A 14,613-nucleotide genomic window follows, 5' to 3' on the forward strand; every position below is an offset into this window, starting at 1 on the left:
ATGATGTATGCATATTTGAATATTATTCTAATAATTATTTTAATAGCTTAGTATTAGTATTGTAACTTAGTATTGTTTGCACCATAAAAAATATGCAACTAAGGACCTAGGCTGTTTTACACGTTAGTGTAGGCCCAGTTTAAATATGCAACTCAACTTTGTTACTCCCTGCTCCGTTTCTTTTTCAGCTAAGGGGTCCTTAGCCTAAAAAAAACGTTGAAGACCCCCGGTCTAAATAATTAAAAAAAAAATCCATGTGTGGACATTTTTTTATTATTTTAATTTGTTCCACCTTTAGATTAAAATGTGAACTCCAGTTGAAAACACACAATGGACAATGGGAAGTCGAGTCATTGCTTTCAGCTGTACAAACAGTTATCCGTTTTCCCACACATCTTGAATGCAGCAGTAGCCCGGCACAGGGGACAGGACAACATGGCTGCGGCTACGGGCCGATACTTTGGAGAAGGCGGCAGAGCAACGAAAAGACAGAAAACCGAGGAGGGAGGAATGACAACGGTAAGGCTTTCCACTTGGCATTGATAATTAGCGTTTTATTATGCAAAAATAATAGGTTTTGTTTTTCTAATTGATGAAATTAGCTTAACAAAGTAGCAGCTAGCTAAAACGAAGAAGCTAACTTAGCTACGTAACGCTAGCTAACGTTAACTAACGTTAACGTTATCTCGGTCAGCTTTAGCTAACGCTAGAACAACGTCAAAGCGGTCACGGAGTTTGTCTAAATATTAACGTTAGCGTTAGCTATTCAACAGCACATCAATGCCATTTTCTATACTGATAAAAACGTACTATTTAACTACAAGCTGTGCAAATACAAACAAACACGAATTTGTATTTTTCAAGATAGCGGTAGACGTAGCTAGCTACATGGCAATGTTCCTTTAGTCAACGTTAGCTAGTAACGCTAACGTTCATTTTAATCTCCAACGTATTATTACTATTTTATCAGACTCACTGACTTTGGCTACTCGACCTAACAGGTTAGCTGCTCCATCCCCTTTCCACCAGTGGTAGGAGTATGTAATGAGCCTAAAAACACAATGTTGTGTGTTCCGTTTTCAGGAGGGCTACGATGACCCTCATAAACCGCTACCCTCCCCGGTGGTGCACATCAGGGGCTTGGTGGACGGTATTATGGAGGCTGACCTGGTGGAGGCCCTACAGGAGTTTGGGGCCATCAGGTAATAACAGAGCAACAAAAGTCCTTGTTTGTCTGAAGCGTGATTTATGATTCTGCGTTAAAAATGAACTTGTTCACTGTATTCTTGGGTGGTGTGATTCTCATTTGGATTATGGATGCTATAATTTTCTGCTCAAATATTTATTTACAGTTTTGTGGTTATGATGCCCAAGAAGCGCCAGGCCCTGGTGGAGTATGAGGACATGATTGGCTCCTGCAATGCTGTTACATATGCAACAGAGAACCAGGTTTACATTGCAGGCCACCCGGCCTTCATCAATTACTCCACTAGCCAAAAGATCTCCCGGCCCGGAGACTCGGACGATACTCGGAGTGTCAACAACGTTCTGCTGCTCACGATCATAAACCCCATCTATCCTATCACCACGGTAACTTGATTATAAAAACTAACCCTGTGTGCAGTGACAGTGTCACATTGTGATTTATGTAGTAGTGTGTTAAACTGGATACATTACTATATGATCACAAAATCATTCATTAGATCACTCAATGTTTAAAGTGTGCTTACAATAAGAGTACTATATGATTGTATCTGTGTGCCTCTGCAGGATGTGCTCTACACCATTTGTAACAACTGTGGTCCTGTACAGAGGATTGTCATCTTCAGAAAAAATGGTGTTCAGGCCATGGTAGAATATCCTTTTCAATAATTGCCTTTTTTATTGGAAATGTTTTTGTTTTTTTACATTTGGACACACTTTAGTTGTACAATGTGTTGATGTTTAAATATACTTGGGCCCTCAGAAATGTTGATATAATCAGACCTCACCTTAACTCATTGCTGCCACATTTGATTCGGTCCAAAGTGCTCAAAGGGCCAAAGCCTCTCTGAATGGGGCAGACATCTATTCTGGCTGCTGCACTCTAAAGATTGAGTATGCCAAGGTAAGTGTATAGCCATGTCCAATCAACCGTTGTACTTGATTGAGCTAAAACTGTTAGTGAGAGAGAACTAGTTTTGATTTTTGTAATGCAATCCTATTCACAGCCAGCACGCCTTAATGTCTTCAAAAACGACCAGGACACGTGGGACTATACAAACCCCAACCTCAGTGGCCAAGGTAACATGAAGTCCCACACCCTTACGTCCACCTTTTTTCTTCCTCTTTTTCTCTCATTCCAATGTATGGGATGGTTAGGGTTCTCTGCCTCCGGGGATATTGCCTTTGATCACAATGAATGGTTTCCTCCACCATTTACCATGCTACTCAACTCTGTGTTCAGAGGCAGTATTCTTGTGATGCCTTCACAAACTTCATGCATTTTTCTCGCCACACAGCAGGCTCAAAGTAAGGGCATGAGGAGCAACCTCAAGGGCAGCCAACTTCAATTACAGGCTCATGCATGTGAAAACACACCCGTCACAGTAGCAAATGTAGGCGCACCGTTCTTCACATAGGTTCACATTCCCCATAGAGCATGTCACAGCTACACAACCTCACATCCCTGCCTACTCTACACTACAGAGACTATCACACCTGTAAGCATTTCTTCAAACATAGTGGAGATTTTATCATAGATTATTTTAGACATAGCCAGCTGAGTTTATTTATTAATTGTGAGACCACTGGGCCCACCTCTGGTTAAAGGTCCCATGAAACAACTCCTGAGATCTTAAACATTTCCCAGATTTTGATGTACTGAAAAAGTATTTTTGGATGTGGGTAGGATTTAATAATGGGGGGGCCTGGATTTGAGGGTAGGTAGAGAATAAATGGAATTATCACTGTCGGGGTCAACATGTTGTTGATTACTAACACCTAACTCTGTTGCTGCAGTATTGTTGGACGAATGATTTAGAATACTACATATTAATAAGTACATGAGTTATTTAAAAAAAAAATTACACTTGGCAAAAGGTGTGTAATTTTTTTTCTATAAATATGGGTTACATTTGTTGGTATGTTTTGCATGTAACCATTGAGGGTGTAACAACAGATCCAGGACACAAGAACATTTTACATTTCATGGGACCTTTTAATGTAAAATGTGTAGAAGAAACACACAAGATAGTGCCACCTGCATTGTTAATGTTAGTGTCAACAAATTTGTATTTTAAGACTCACTGATGAAAGACCAGATAATGGGGTCATAGGTTTTTAAAGTTAGATGTTACATCATTTGTAATTGGAGATATGTGATTTATTGATATAATGCAGAACAATATTTTAAAAATCAGAACTTTAAAAAAGCTCAATGAAAGAAACTTAACCAGTCATTTGGCATGTTGTGATGACAGAGATTCTTCTCAGCCACTTCACTGATCACAGTACAGGGTAAAGTACAGGATGCAAGTTACAGAATAAATGCAAGTTGAAATTAATTAATCAGAGGGTATGGGATGGAGAAGATGATACTGCAATTCATATTTGCCTTAGATTTGGTGTGGTCAGCGGTAGGATTTTGCTGTGATTTTTAAACCTGATTACAGACTAATACTAAAGTGTATCTGTACAGAGGACCTATTTTTTTATTTTCTTTTGCCATTACTGTAAAACAATGTAGTTGTAGTTTTATTTCATGTATACAACCAGGACCACAACATGTACATTTCAAATTTTATACAGGTGTTAGAAAACTTTCTTGATATATTCTATAGTTTGTGCTGCCTTATGAACCAGAGGTACTCCTTGTGTCCTCACTGGGTAAACTCATACATGCTTACCTCAACCTCTAAGCAGACACAGCGGCTTCTACAGCTACAGTATACCAGCACCTACAGCCACAACTAATGTAAATCTGCTCAGTGGCATACATCGGACACAGTGGGGCAACAAATAACGGAACACAACCTCAACTCAGTACTTCCTTATTTCAAGTCCATCATCACCCCTATCTCCACCACCTGACATGGGAGTCCATTTTATTTTTGGTGGTGGACAGTAGCCACCATTTCAGTTTGAGGGACAGAAATACTCCCAAGGCCACGCAAACAGACACCTTGCATATCCACCACAGACTGATGTTGATAGATTGATAAGATCTACCACCACCTCTTTACCAGTACAGCACATCTCATCTGCAGAGCCCTGAGGAGTCACCACTCTTGACACAACACATTGATGATGAGGGTGGGAGTCAGGTGTGTGGTCTTTGTGGCCACGCCTCCTAGCCTTGGGATATGCCTGCCATAACACAACCACATGGAGCAACAGAGGAGTTTTCAGATATACTCAGCCCAACCAGGGAACAGATGATACCACACACTGGGGCACTAAACAAAAAGAGGCCATTCTTTTTTCTCAGATGCTAATTCCGCTGAACTCGACCTTCCTGTGCTGAACACAACATGACAACACAACGAGCTGAATATCCACGGCAACACACAGCTGAACCACCATGACAGCACATCGTCACGCAGATATTCCAGATGACTTATTGTCAAGCACTAGATGCCTTTTCACTTTGCAAGTGGCTGACCGCTATTAAACCAAATAAGCAAGCATCACGTGAGCGTCCATTTTCACATGAGAAGAAATATCCACAGGGGGGCCCATGAAGACACAAGCATCAAACACCTATCAAGCATACAAGCACAGATGCAAACAGATTAAAACTCCTCTCTTAAAGCTATCTCCATTTATGGACTCTGGTGTTCTGTTTTTTTCCCCTGTACCTTCTTCCCCATTCCCTCCTTCTCTCTTTGCTGTTCTTGTGTTGTTTCTGCGTTGTTTCATTTTTCCTTTTTTTGCACTGGCCCATAGTGATGCCTTTAACGCCTCCCGTGTGATGCAGGTTTGGCTCAGTGTGTCTGTGGACAGACAGCGCATTCTCAAACGGTGCAAATGTCCTGCTTTGTGGTCTGAGCACGGTAAGCTGGAAATAGTAACTTTCAAAACAAACCGGCAGAAAGTCAAAACCAAGCATGGATGTGTGGATGTACTGTTCTCTCTGGTGGTGGGGATGCAAGGAAGGAAAGGAGGAAGGAAGGAAGAAAAGACTGAAGAGGGAGAATGAGTTGAGGCTGGAGTCAAGAGGTTGGCGGGTAGCGTCCTTGCTGAAGACTGCCCCCTACCTGCCCACTGTGTCCCATGGTCCATGTGTGGTGCTGTAAGTACTTGACAGAAATGAATGAATAATCTGACTTGATGGTTAAAAGTTGAATGTTATTGTTAAACTAAAACAACATGACTGTTGTTAATTAGTTTGAAACCATCATGTTACTGTAACATAATGACCGACAGTAACGCCAGCAAACACCAGATTTCAGTATGTCGTGGACAAACTGACTAAATTCTTGCTAACTTTTTTTTATTTCAAATTTGTAGTAATTATTCTGAGAATTTGCTACATTTACAGCTGTCTAATTATACTATCTTATGTTGGGTTACCAAGCACCTTAGTAACTAAGTGGGGTCAGTCAGTAGTTGACAATTCTTAACTTCTTTTTTTTTTTTTTAGGAAGTGGTGGATTTAGATTTTACTGTCTTGTAGCACTAGTATCTAAATTATTAGTTGCACAAATTGCAATTTCTTTTTCTTTCTTTTTTTTTTTTTACAGATTTGGGTTTTAGTCCTAGTTTTTTTTTTTATTTGGTTTTAGCACTATTCTGAGGTAGCTGTCATACCCGGTGGTAACACATCACAGGGGGTTGTGTTTGTAAGGGTATAATGAAACTAAGATATATTAGTTTTTGTTTGGTTTTTACAATTTCTGTTCACTTTGTGTTGAACAAATCAGATCTTGTTATCTTCAAATTGTATGTATCATTCGACATCCTGTGCAGAATGGGTTATGGAAGTGGTGCTTGTAATTAAGGTCACCATATCTGGTGACTACTCCCCTAACCCTCCTCTCCTCCAGTATTGCCCATTGGCGTGTAGCTTTAGTGGCAAATTCAATTAGCACTCTTCAGTTTAGGAAACATTATAAGCAGTCGCTGTGTGGCGGCAAACCCAGTCCATTGTTTTCTTTTTGTTTTTTAAGTATTTTGAGTACTTCTGTTGTTGATCTTAAGCCTAGTCTACAAGTCCAGTGTCATTTTTTTTTTTTTTCTGTCCACAATGTAGTCTAGTCAAAATACTTGATGTCAATTCCTTTCTGATGTTAAACATCTGTCCTATCCTGGTTTTTAGGGCTGTAACGATACACCAAACCCAGGGTTCGGTTTGTATCACGATTCAATACAAACCTCAATCTATCTCAGTAAATGTAATACACACATGAAAAAAAATTCTGCCACACGGCATCATTTTGTCACGGATTACATCACTCTTTGTCACACAGTTATACAACAGAGACCTTATTTATTGATTTTGATTGATTTTAAATGTTGATTGATCCAATACCAACAATTCTTTTGTACCTTAAAATATGTTTCCAAAATTATTTCAGTGGTTCATTGACTCGTTGGAATGAGACATAAGAAAAATGGTTATGGTAACAGTAATGGACAATTCTGCTCCCAACTTGTAGGGGGAACGAAGAGGAAAAGTGCTTTGGTGCCTACTGTATAGGCGCTGGTTGACAAATAACTAATGCTAATGTATTTGTTGGTGTTTAACGTGAGTTTACGAAATTTTTTGTATGACTCCGGGCTAACCTACGAATTCATCAGTAATGTTAACTCTATAGAAAGATGACTAATCTAATGGTAATTTAGCCAGCTAGCACCCCCCCGTCTTCTGCCTCAGATTCCTGGTGCTGCAAGGCTTCAGATGGGATGAGAGCGGACAACAGTCCCGGCCCGGGGACAAATCGATTCCACAGTCAGCTCCCAGCCAGCTAGCAACCATCCACTATCATTACAGCCCCGGGGACAGATCCACAGTTAGCCCCCAGCCAGCTAGCAGCCATCCACTATCATTACAGCCCCGGGGACACATCCACAGTTAGCCCCCAGCCAGCTAGCAGCCATCCACTATCATTACAGCCCCGGGGACACATCCACAGTTAGCCCCCAGCCAGCTAGCAGCCATCCACTATCATTACAACCCCGGGGACACATCCACAGTTTCGCAGTCTTTACAGTAAGCTGAATTTACCGAACAAAACAGGGATAAGGCACCAAAAGGACTAATAGTAAATTAAAGATGTGGTAGCATTGGATCTGGACGGGAAGGATAACTCTGTGAGTTGGAAGGGGTGTGTCGCGATTCTGCCTTCTCACTCCAGGACACAGTTCGTGGAGCTGAGTGTCGCGTTTTCATTTTGATTTTGCATATCGTTACAGCCCTACTGGTTTGTTATTACTGTATTGTAAGTTATATATAGTTGTATATAACATGCTTAGGCTGCAGGTGCTGCTCATAGCACTGATGCTGATCTTCTACCTGAATGTTTCTATTCCATATAATTGCCTATGATAAAATAGGATGTTTATACAGTGTTGGCAAATTTATACTTTATAATGTTAATTTGGATTTGACGTGTGTATATGTGTACCTGCACAGATGCTGATGGGGAAGGCAATTGGAACAATTCACAAGGTGTGTGTGTGCGTGTGTTTGAACTAGGATGGCTGATATAGGGGGTCTTAAAAAAAAGAAGAAAAAAAAGCTCTTTTTTTCAAAATCACTCAAAAGAAATCTCCATTATGTCACGTATTAAAACGTTACACTTAAGATGTCAGACCCCTCTGTTGCATGTCATTCACAACCTTGTCCCTTAGTACATTGTTGGTAAGATACCTGTTTGATACATTTTGGCAAAAAAGCTTTGTAATAGGCAGCTTTTATTTTCCCATTTTAGATCCCAATGCCAATCCCAACAAACGCCAGAGGCAGCCTGCTCTTCTGGGAGACCACCCTCCTGATTATGGTAAATACCCGATTGGTCTGAAATTTAGAAGAATAGAGCACACTCTGTGTCTGTACTTTAAATGTTGATTTTGTTTTTTTTTTCCATTTAAGGTGGCCCTCAGGGAGGTTATCATGGCTACAATGAGGACAGCTATGGTCCCCCTCCTCCCCACCGCATTGGACCAGGTATGGGTGGGCGTGGGCGTGGGAGCCAGCGCTATGGTCCAAGTTATGGTCCACCACCCCCTGAGTATGGTCCTCATGCTGACTCCCCGGTCCTTATGGTTTATGGCCTTGAGCCCTCTAAGGTCAACGCCGACAAGGTCTTCAACATCTTCTGCCTCTACGGAAACGTAGAGAGGGTGAGTGAAAGGATGCTAACCAAACTCCCTTGGAGCATTAACCATCAGATATCAAAAGTTGATTAAAATGTAATGGATTTGTTTTATTGATAGTGATTGCTGAAGTTGAAACCCTAACAAATTCCACCACTTAAGTTAGTTCACCAGCATCAGATGTTTCCTGTAGAGCTGCAACAATTAGACGATTGATTGATGGAAAAGAAATTGACAACTAATCATTTGTCATTTTTCCAGGAAAACTGTCAAATATTAAACAACTTCCGTACTGGCCCGAATATAAGACTTGTTCTTGGAAATACGCCTGAAAAAGCGGGGTTGTGTCATTTATAGATTCTAGACTTTTAAATGTCAAATTATATTCACAACAGCAGAGGGTACCAAACAGCGAGCCTCCTGGCAGTGAGGATGACGCCGGTACCAGAACATGGGATTGACGAGAGTGAACTGCGGCTCAAACTGCATAGTTCTGTCTGAACAGGAGAGGGAACCGCAAGGCATTCTGTTTTTAGAAAGATGTTGACCATGGTTGTTCTTTCACTATGAGATCAGTAACCTAATTGGCATTAGATATAGGCCTACCAATATTAGTTTATTTAAAATGTTAAAGGGTAAATACTATAAATTGTTCATTTACAAATATATTTATATTTTATCTAAAAGATAGTGAAAACATTATTTTATTTAAAAGATGTTAAAAACAACCGCCTATCTTGGTTTATTCAACATGAATGTGTTTTTATTATTATTTCTAAATACAATTATTGTCTTTTATAAAAACAAGATCTGGTTTTCAAAAAGTCTTTTTCCAAAAATTGCAAAGAGTCTTGAAACCGAGGGCGTTGTCTTCTATTAGGGCCAATACGGTAGTAAATGGAACATCTCAAGGTTGTAGACTGTTTGAAAAAAACAATTTGAAGACCGCTGTGATACTGTGAATGACATTTTGTTTTTACTATGTTTTTTACATTCCATAATCTAAATGAATAATCAGTTAAGAAACCAGTTGATAGATTAATTGGCAATGAAAATGATCCTTATTTGCAGCAGTAGTTTGTGTGAGTCAGCAGGAGATTTTTCCTCCTTTTCAGATTAAGTTCATGAAGAGTAAGCCTGGGGCAGCAATGGTGGAGATGGGAGACTGTTACTCTGTGGACAGGGCGATCACTCACCTCAACAACAACTTCCTTTTCGGACAGAAACTCAACGTTTGGTAAGCGCAGCTGTCCAAACTATCCCAAAACGTTACAATCCAGTACTGCAGTGGTGCAGAGCCAGATATACAGATGCACGACCTCTGGCTCTCTTTCCTTGGCAGTGTGTCCAAGCAGCAGGCCATTGTGCCAGGACAGTGCTACCAGTTAGAGGACAACACCAGCAGCTTCAAAGATTTCCACGGATCCCGCAACAACCGCTTCACCTCCCCAGAGCAGGCGGCAAAGAACCGAATCCAGCACCCCAGCAACGTCCTCCACTTCTTTAACGCGCAGCCCGACATCTCTGTAGAGATCTTCAACCAGGTAAGCAAAGCTAACGGACGCTGTGACGTGTACATTTTCCACAACCTAAAATATCCACTGAAACTGGTCTTTCTGTCCAGGTCTGCGAAGAACTGGAAATTAAGAGCCCCACAAGTGTGAAACTTTTTACTGGAAAGAGTGAGTAACATGGATTACAGCCTGGCTAATATTATAAATTGGTTTTGTCCAATGAATAAGATTAATGAAGATTCTGGCTTCTATATTTAAAGTAAAGTAATGACACAAAAAGCCCTTAACGCAAAAGATTGCTTCACACTAAACACAGTTTTATTTGCTAACAATCATTTAAAAATGGGATCTAAATGAATTGCTCATGTGTATAAAACTTGAAATACCAAATACGTTTTAGCAGCATACACATTATTTACTGTGCTACTAAGGGAAGACCAAATGAGCGTTAGAAAAAGGGTTGTAATTCTCTATTTAGTTAAATTCCCTCAAGTTTAAATTGCATTACATACACTCCAGCTGGGTTTGAGTATTGCTATGTTGGCTGTGCTGCAGCCGTTGGGTATATTGGTGATCTTAAAACCTATACAGAGCTTTAGTTTAATGCATGAACACACAGTTAAGTATTATCTATCATGCTAATGTAATCACGTCGTCTTGTGTGGCACTAAAGGTGAGCGAAGTTCATCTGGCCTTCTGGAGTGGGAATCCATCAATGATGCCATGGAAGCCCTAGCACTGATTAACCATTTCCAGATGAAAAACCCTAGTAAGTTTTCTTCTTGTGACATTAACATACCAACATGGTTTTTCAAACGCTGGCAATGTAGTTTTTACAATATACTGTACATTTGAAAGTCTTTCCCTTTTTGTCTTTTAAAATGTGTTTTTTTTTCTTCCCCCTCATACAGGTGGACCTTACCCTTACACACTGAAGTTGTGTTTCTCAACAACACACAATGCCAACTAAATACTCTCCCCTCTAACCAATTGTAATGTTTTGTGTTTGCATAGAGTACACTGCCGTTCTGTTGTCACATTCTATAACATTTAATCAGACAAAAACAGAACTCATGTGCTTTAGAACATGTTACTTAAACTGTTTTGTATGATTTACTTTTTGTTTTTCAATCAGCTGTTCTCTACATTTACAACACTATTTGATTTGAATGATTCCCCCCAACTACCCTGAAAAGATATTCAATACAAACCTGTTTTTGGTTTTTAAATCAAGTGAACCGTAATATAATGTGAATACATATAAAGCTAGCATTCACATCTTCAAAGATTGTTTGTATTGCATCTTTCATAATGTCTTCACTCTTGACAGGGAAACCTCCATGTCCATTTCTGGGGAAGTAATAAAACTGATTGGCAAGGTCTTAGAAAGAGAAGCAGCTGTAGTTTTCTGGAGGAAAGTCACTCTGACATGTGTGTACTGACGTGGTTAGGGTGCCTTCCACATGTTGTTAGACATGAGGGAAATGATTATCTGTTCAGGGAATGTCAAGTTGACACTTTTTTAGTAAACAATACTGTGAATATTACTTTGGCTGGAATTACTCTATTAACTAGAAGTTGATTGTTTCAGTTTCCACATACCTGAGCTGGGTAGCTTGGATCTGTACACACAGGTAGTACACACCTAATCTGTACTCAGACCTGCACTGCAGTATTTTCAGTATTACGGTTTGTATTCACAGGTGCTAGATTAAGCAAAGAAGTTTAAAGACAAATTGCCCCTAATTGACCTTATTACTTAGATATTCACCTCAATGTTTTTAAATAATTTAGTGTTACGCATGTTATTAGCAGCACATCCAAAATAACTGTAAATAAGTTCTTCTTTTCTACCTATGGACCACAGTATATTTGGTGCTGTTTCACTATTTTTTGGATTCTTTGTTTGCTGCATGCATTTGTGGTGTACTTGTAACATTACACATACAGTAAAAAAATAAATGTAACATAGTTTTCTCAAGAATAAGTTGTATGTTGCACACGTGCATAAACCAATTTGTTAAAGACCTCAAAGGATCATTCTTTCACCCTGATACAAGTAGTTAGAGAAACCCAACTCTGGGTACGGTTGTAGATTTTCCCTGGAGCTTTCAGCCACATCTCGTGGCCTTTTAAAAGATTAATATCTGTCTACACTACAGGCACACTAGTCTGAAAAAGGCCATGAGATGAAGCTGAAAGCTTTAGCAGAGGCTAATAAGTGGGCCTTTTTCATCTGTTCTCATTGTTCTGGCCTTCAGTGGGATCCTCTATCTAGAGACGCAGCCTCATAATGTGTAAAACAGTCTACCACATCATTTTGACAAGCCTCAGGACCAGCTTTATGTTAAAGGGAATGAAGGTAAGCTGACATGTTAACAATCCCAACCTGCAGGAAAATATGCAGGTAGCTATTTGTATTAAAATAAGTATTACACTAATTTTCCTGCTCCATCAACCAGCAGTTTAAGTCAAGTACACAAACCAGTTTCTAACTCACTACAGGTAGTTAGCCATTTTTATTAACCATTATTTCTATGAAGCTAACTCATAGGCTATAGTCTGATAACTGCCAGTAGCTATGATTTAGTTTTTCTTCAATCGCTTTGGGACATTTACTGAAACAAACGACCAAACCTCACACCACAAGGAACAGTCAGCACCTGCGAAGGAGATTACTCAACCCAAATAATCCAATGTAAATAAGTCCATCAATGAATGACTCATTGCCATTGGTTCCTTTATCAATGCTTAGACCCTGACAGTCACAATGCAAAGACATATTGTGTGACTGTAGTCTAGAGGCTGGTAGTCACCCACTCTGTCATATTGCCCAGTTGCTAACATCTTATATTTAACCCTTGTGTTGTCCTCCTAGGTCAAAACTGAAAATGAACAATTTTTTTGTTGCTTTTCAACATTTTCTCCATTTTTGTAACCTTACCATCAGTATCCTGTACACATCACTAACACCAATATATTACCACTAGTTTTACACCATTTTCTTTTTTGAATTCATTGTCAAGAAACTTGATTTATATAAAATTATAAAATTTGTCAAAAGTTTTTGGGGGAAATAAAAACACCCAAAATTCAATAACATAGTGAACTGATGCTTCGCAAGAAAGAATCCCAAATTTCTGATGTAGAGACTTGTAAAACGGATCAAATTTGACACCAGGACAACAGGAGGGTTAAAAAGCTGAATAGTATTGATGTCAGCCATGACACACTACGCTTTCTCATTGTATGTACACACCAGCCAACCACAAATACACCACGGAAGCTTGTACAGAGAAAAATATAATAGCAAAATTATCAGTAACTGTTGTACAAGAGGCGCAAAAAAGAAAATATTCGGCAAATGTATTAACCTCAAGTATCATCCAATTGCACATTTTATGGACACCTAATATCCTCTGCAAAGGAACACTTTTTTTGGCATGACTCAGCACGCGTAAGATAAAACTACAACTCCCACAGTGCCCCGCGCCTGAGCCGCGTAGGTGTTTCCGGTGTCTTATAACATTTTACTTCCTTCCACACAGACTGACACGAACAAATCGAGAAAGAAGACGTCGCTAAGTTTTAAATGCAGTCTACAGCAGTCGCGCTGTGAGCTTACTTTCCGTTTAATTTCCATCGTAAAATGCGCGGCATGTGGCGAGTGGTGTCTGAGAATTGAAGAATTGCTGAAAAACGTAGACCGTAACGTGTAGGCCTCCGAAGAAAGTTTGGTCGAGGGCCTGTAAACAACATGTCCTCCGCCTCGCAGTCTTCCTCCAGACGGCAGTGGTGCTACCTCTGCGATCTACCCAAGATGCCCTGGGCCATGCTGTGGGAGTTCAGCGAGGCTGTGTGCCGGGGTTGTGTCAACTACGACGGGGCGGACAGAATAGAGCTCCTCATTGAGACTGCCCGGCAACTGAAGAGCACGCACGGAGTTTTAGACGGCAGGTCCCCCGGTCCACAGCAGGGCAAACCCAGCTCGGCTGGGCCCCTTGAAGCAGGGCGGCAGCATGGAGAGCGTCTAGATAGGGGGAGGGGTGAGTATGGGGTGTCGTCTCGCCTCCCCAATGGCCTGCACAGAGCTGAAGATGTGTCATTGTCAGAGGGCAGCAGACAGAGCCCAAACACTCGTCGGGCTATAGTTGGGGCAGTCCCCAGTCTCCATGGCACTATATCCCATGCCTTGATAGCTCAGGGGTTAGTAGCAGCCCCTCATGGGCTTTTAGCCCCCTTATCAGGCTCCAGGGCTGGGGCCACACCAATTGCAGTCTCAGGTGGCCCCATAATGGGTGAAACTGGCAGAAGACAGGTTGTGTCCTTGGGTGTGGGAGCCAGCACCTCTGCTCTGGTGGGTATAGATTCTGCAGTGTGGAGGAACAATGAAGTGATGGCAGAACTGAATGAGGTGACGCGTAGTAGGGTTGAAGGCTGGCCAAACCGCCCCAAAGCGGTCCGGGATGTGCTTGTGGGTCTTAGCAGCTGCGTCCCCTTTAATGTGCGTTTCAGGAAAGACCATAATCTGATGGGTCGTGTTCTGGCCTTTGATGCCAGCACTACTCCAGACTTTGAGCTGAAGGTGTTTGTGGAGTATCCGGTCGGCACGGGGATGATCTACTCAGGAGTTCCAGACCTGGTCAGGCAGATGTTCCGTGACTCAGCCAAAGATGCAGGTAAAGCGGTGAACTCTGGGTTACGCTACGTGGAATACGAGAAGCGGCAAGGCACTGGAGACTGGCGCGGGCTGTCTGAGCTGCTGAATGATGGTGTGCGTATGTTTAAAGAGCCCCCGATC

At 41.0% G+C, this 14,613-nt stretch overlaps 2 protein-coding genes across 5 annotated transcripts in view; both read left to right on the plus strand.

Annotated features, from left to right (window-relative positions):
* Positions 1-365: 365 nt before the first annotated feature.
* Positions 366-11,548, plus strand: hnrnpl (heterogeneous nuclear ribonucleoprotein L). Of its 4 annotated transcripts, none has more exons than XM_032533088.1 (14): positions 367-519; positions 1,084-1,202; positions 1,353-1,590; positions 1,771-1,856; positions 2,011-2,107; positions 2,211-2,283; positions 7,616-7,651; positions 7,914-7,982; positions 8,075-8,325; positions 9,414-9,535; positions 9,641-9,842; positions 9,923-9,980; positions 10,471-10,581; positions 10,724-11,548. In XM_032533088.1, the coding sequence occupies exons 1-14, from the start codon at positions 436-438 to the stop codon at positions 10,780-10,782; spliced, it is 1,605 nt and encodes a 534-aa protein (XP_032388979.1). In that variant the 5' UTR covers positions 367-435; the 3' UTR covers positions 10,783-11,548. The 4 variants fall into 4 exon arrangements, with proteins under 4 accessions (XP_032388981.1, XP_032388979.1, XP_032388980.1 ...); XM_032533089.1 differs by having other exon boundaries at positions 10,486-10,581; XM_032533090.1 differs by lacking the exon at positions 7,616-7,651 and having other exon boundaries at positions 366-519.
* A 1,770-nt stretch (positions 11,549-13,318) lies between these two features.
* The window catches only part of LOC116700167 (interferon regulatory factor 2-binding protein 1-like), a 5,412-nt gene continuing 4,117 nt past the window's right edge, over positions 13,319-14,613 (plus strand). Inside the window, 1 exon segment of the mRNA XM_032533111.1 lies at positions 13,319-14,613. This exon segment is cut by the window's right edge and continues 4 nt beyond it. Within this exon segment, the coding sequence (XP_032389002.1) occupies positions 13,570-14,613 (1,044 nt within the window). The 5' untranslated portion in view covers positions 13,319-13,569.

Source organism: Etheostoma spectabile, chromosome 13 (genome assembly GCF_008692095.1).
Source record: "Etheostoma spectabile isolate EspeVRDwgs_2016 chromosome 13, UIUC_Espe_1.0, whole genome shotgun sequence".
In the NCBI taxonomy this organism is placed as follows: Eukaryota; Metazoa; Chordata; class Actinopteri; order Perciformes; family Percidae; genus Etheostoma; species Etheostoma spectabile.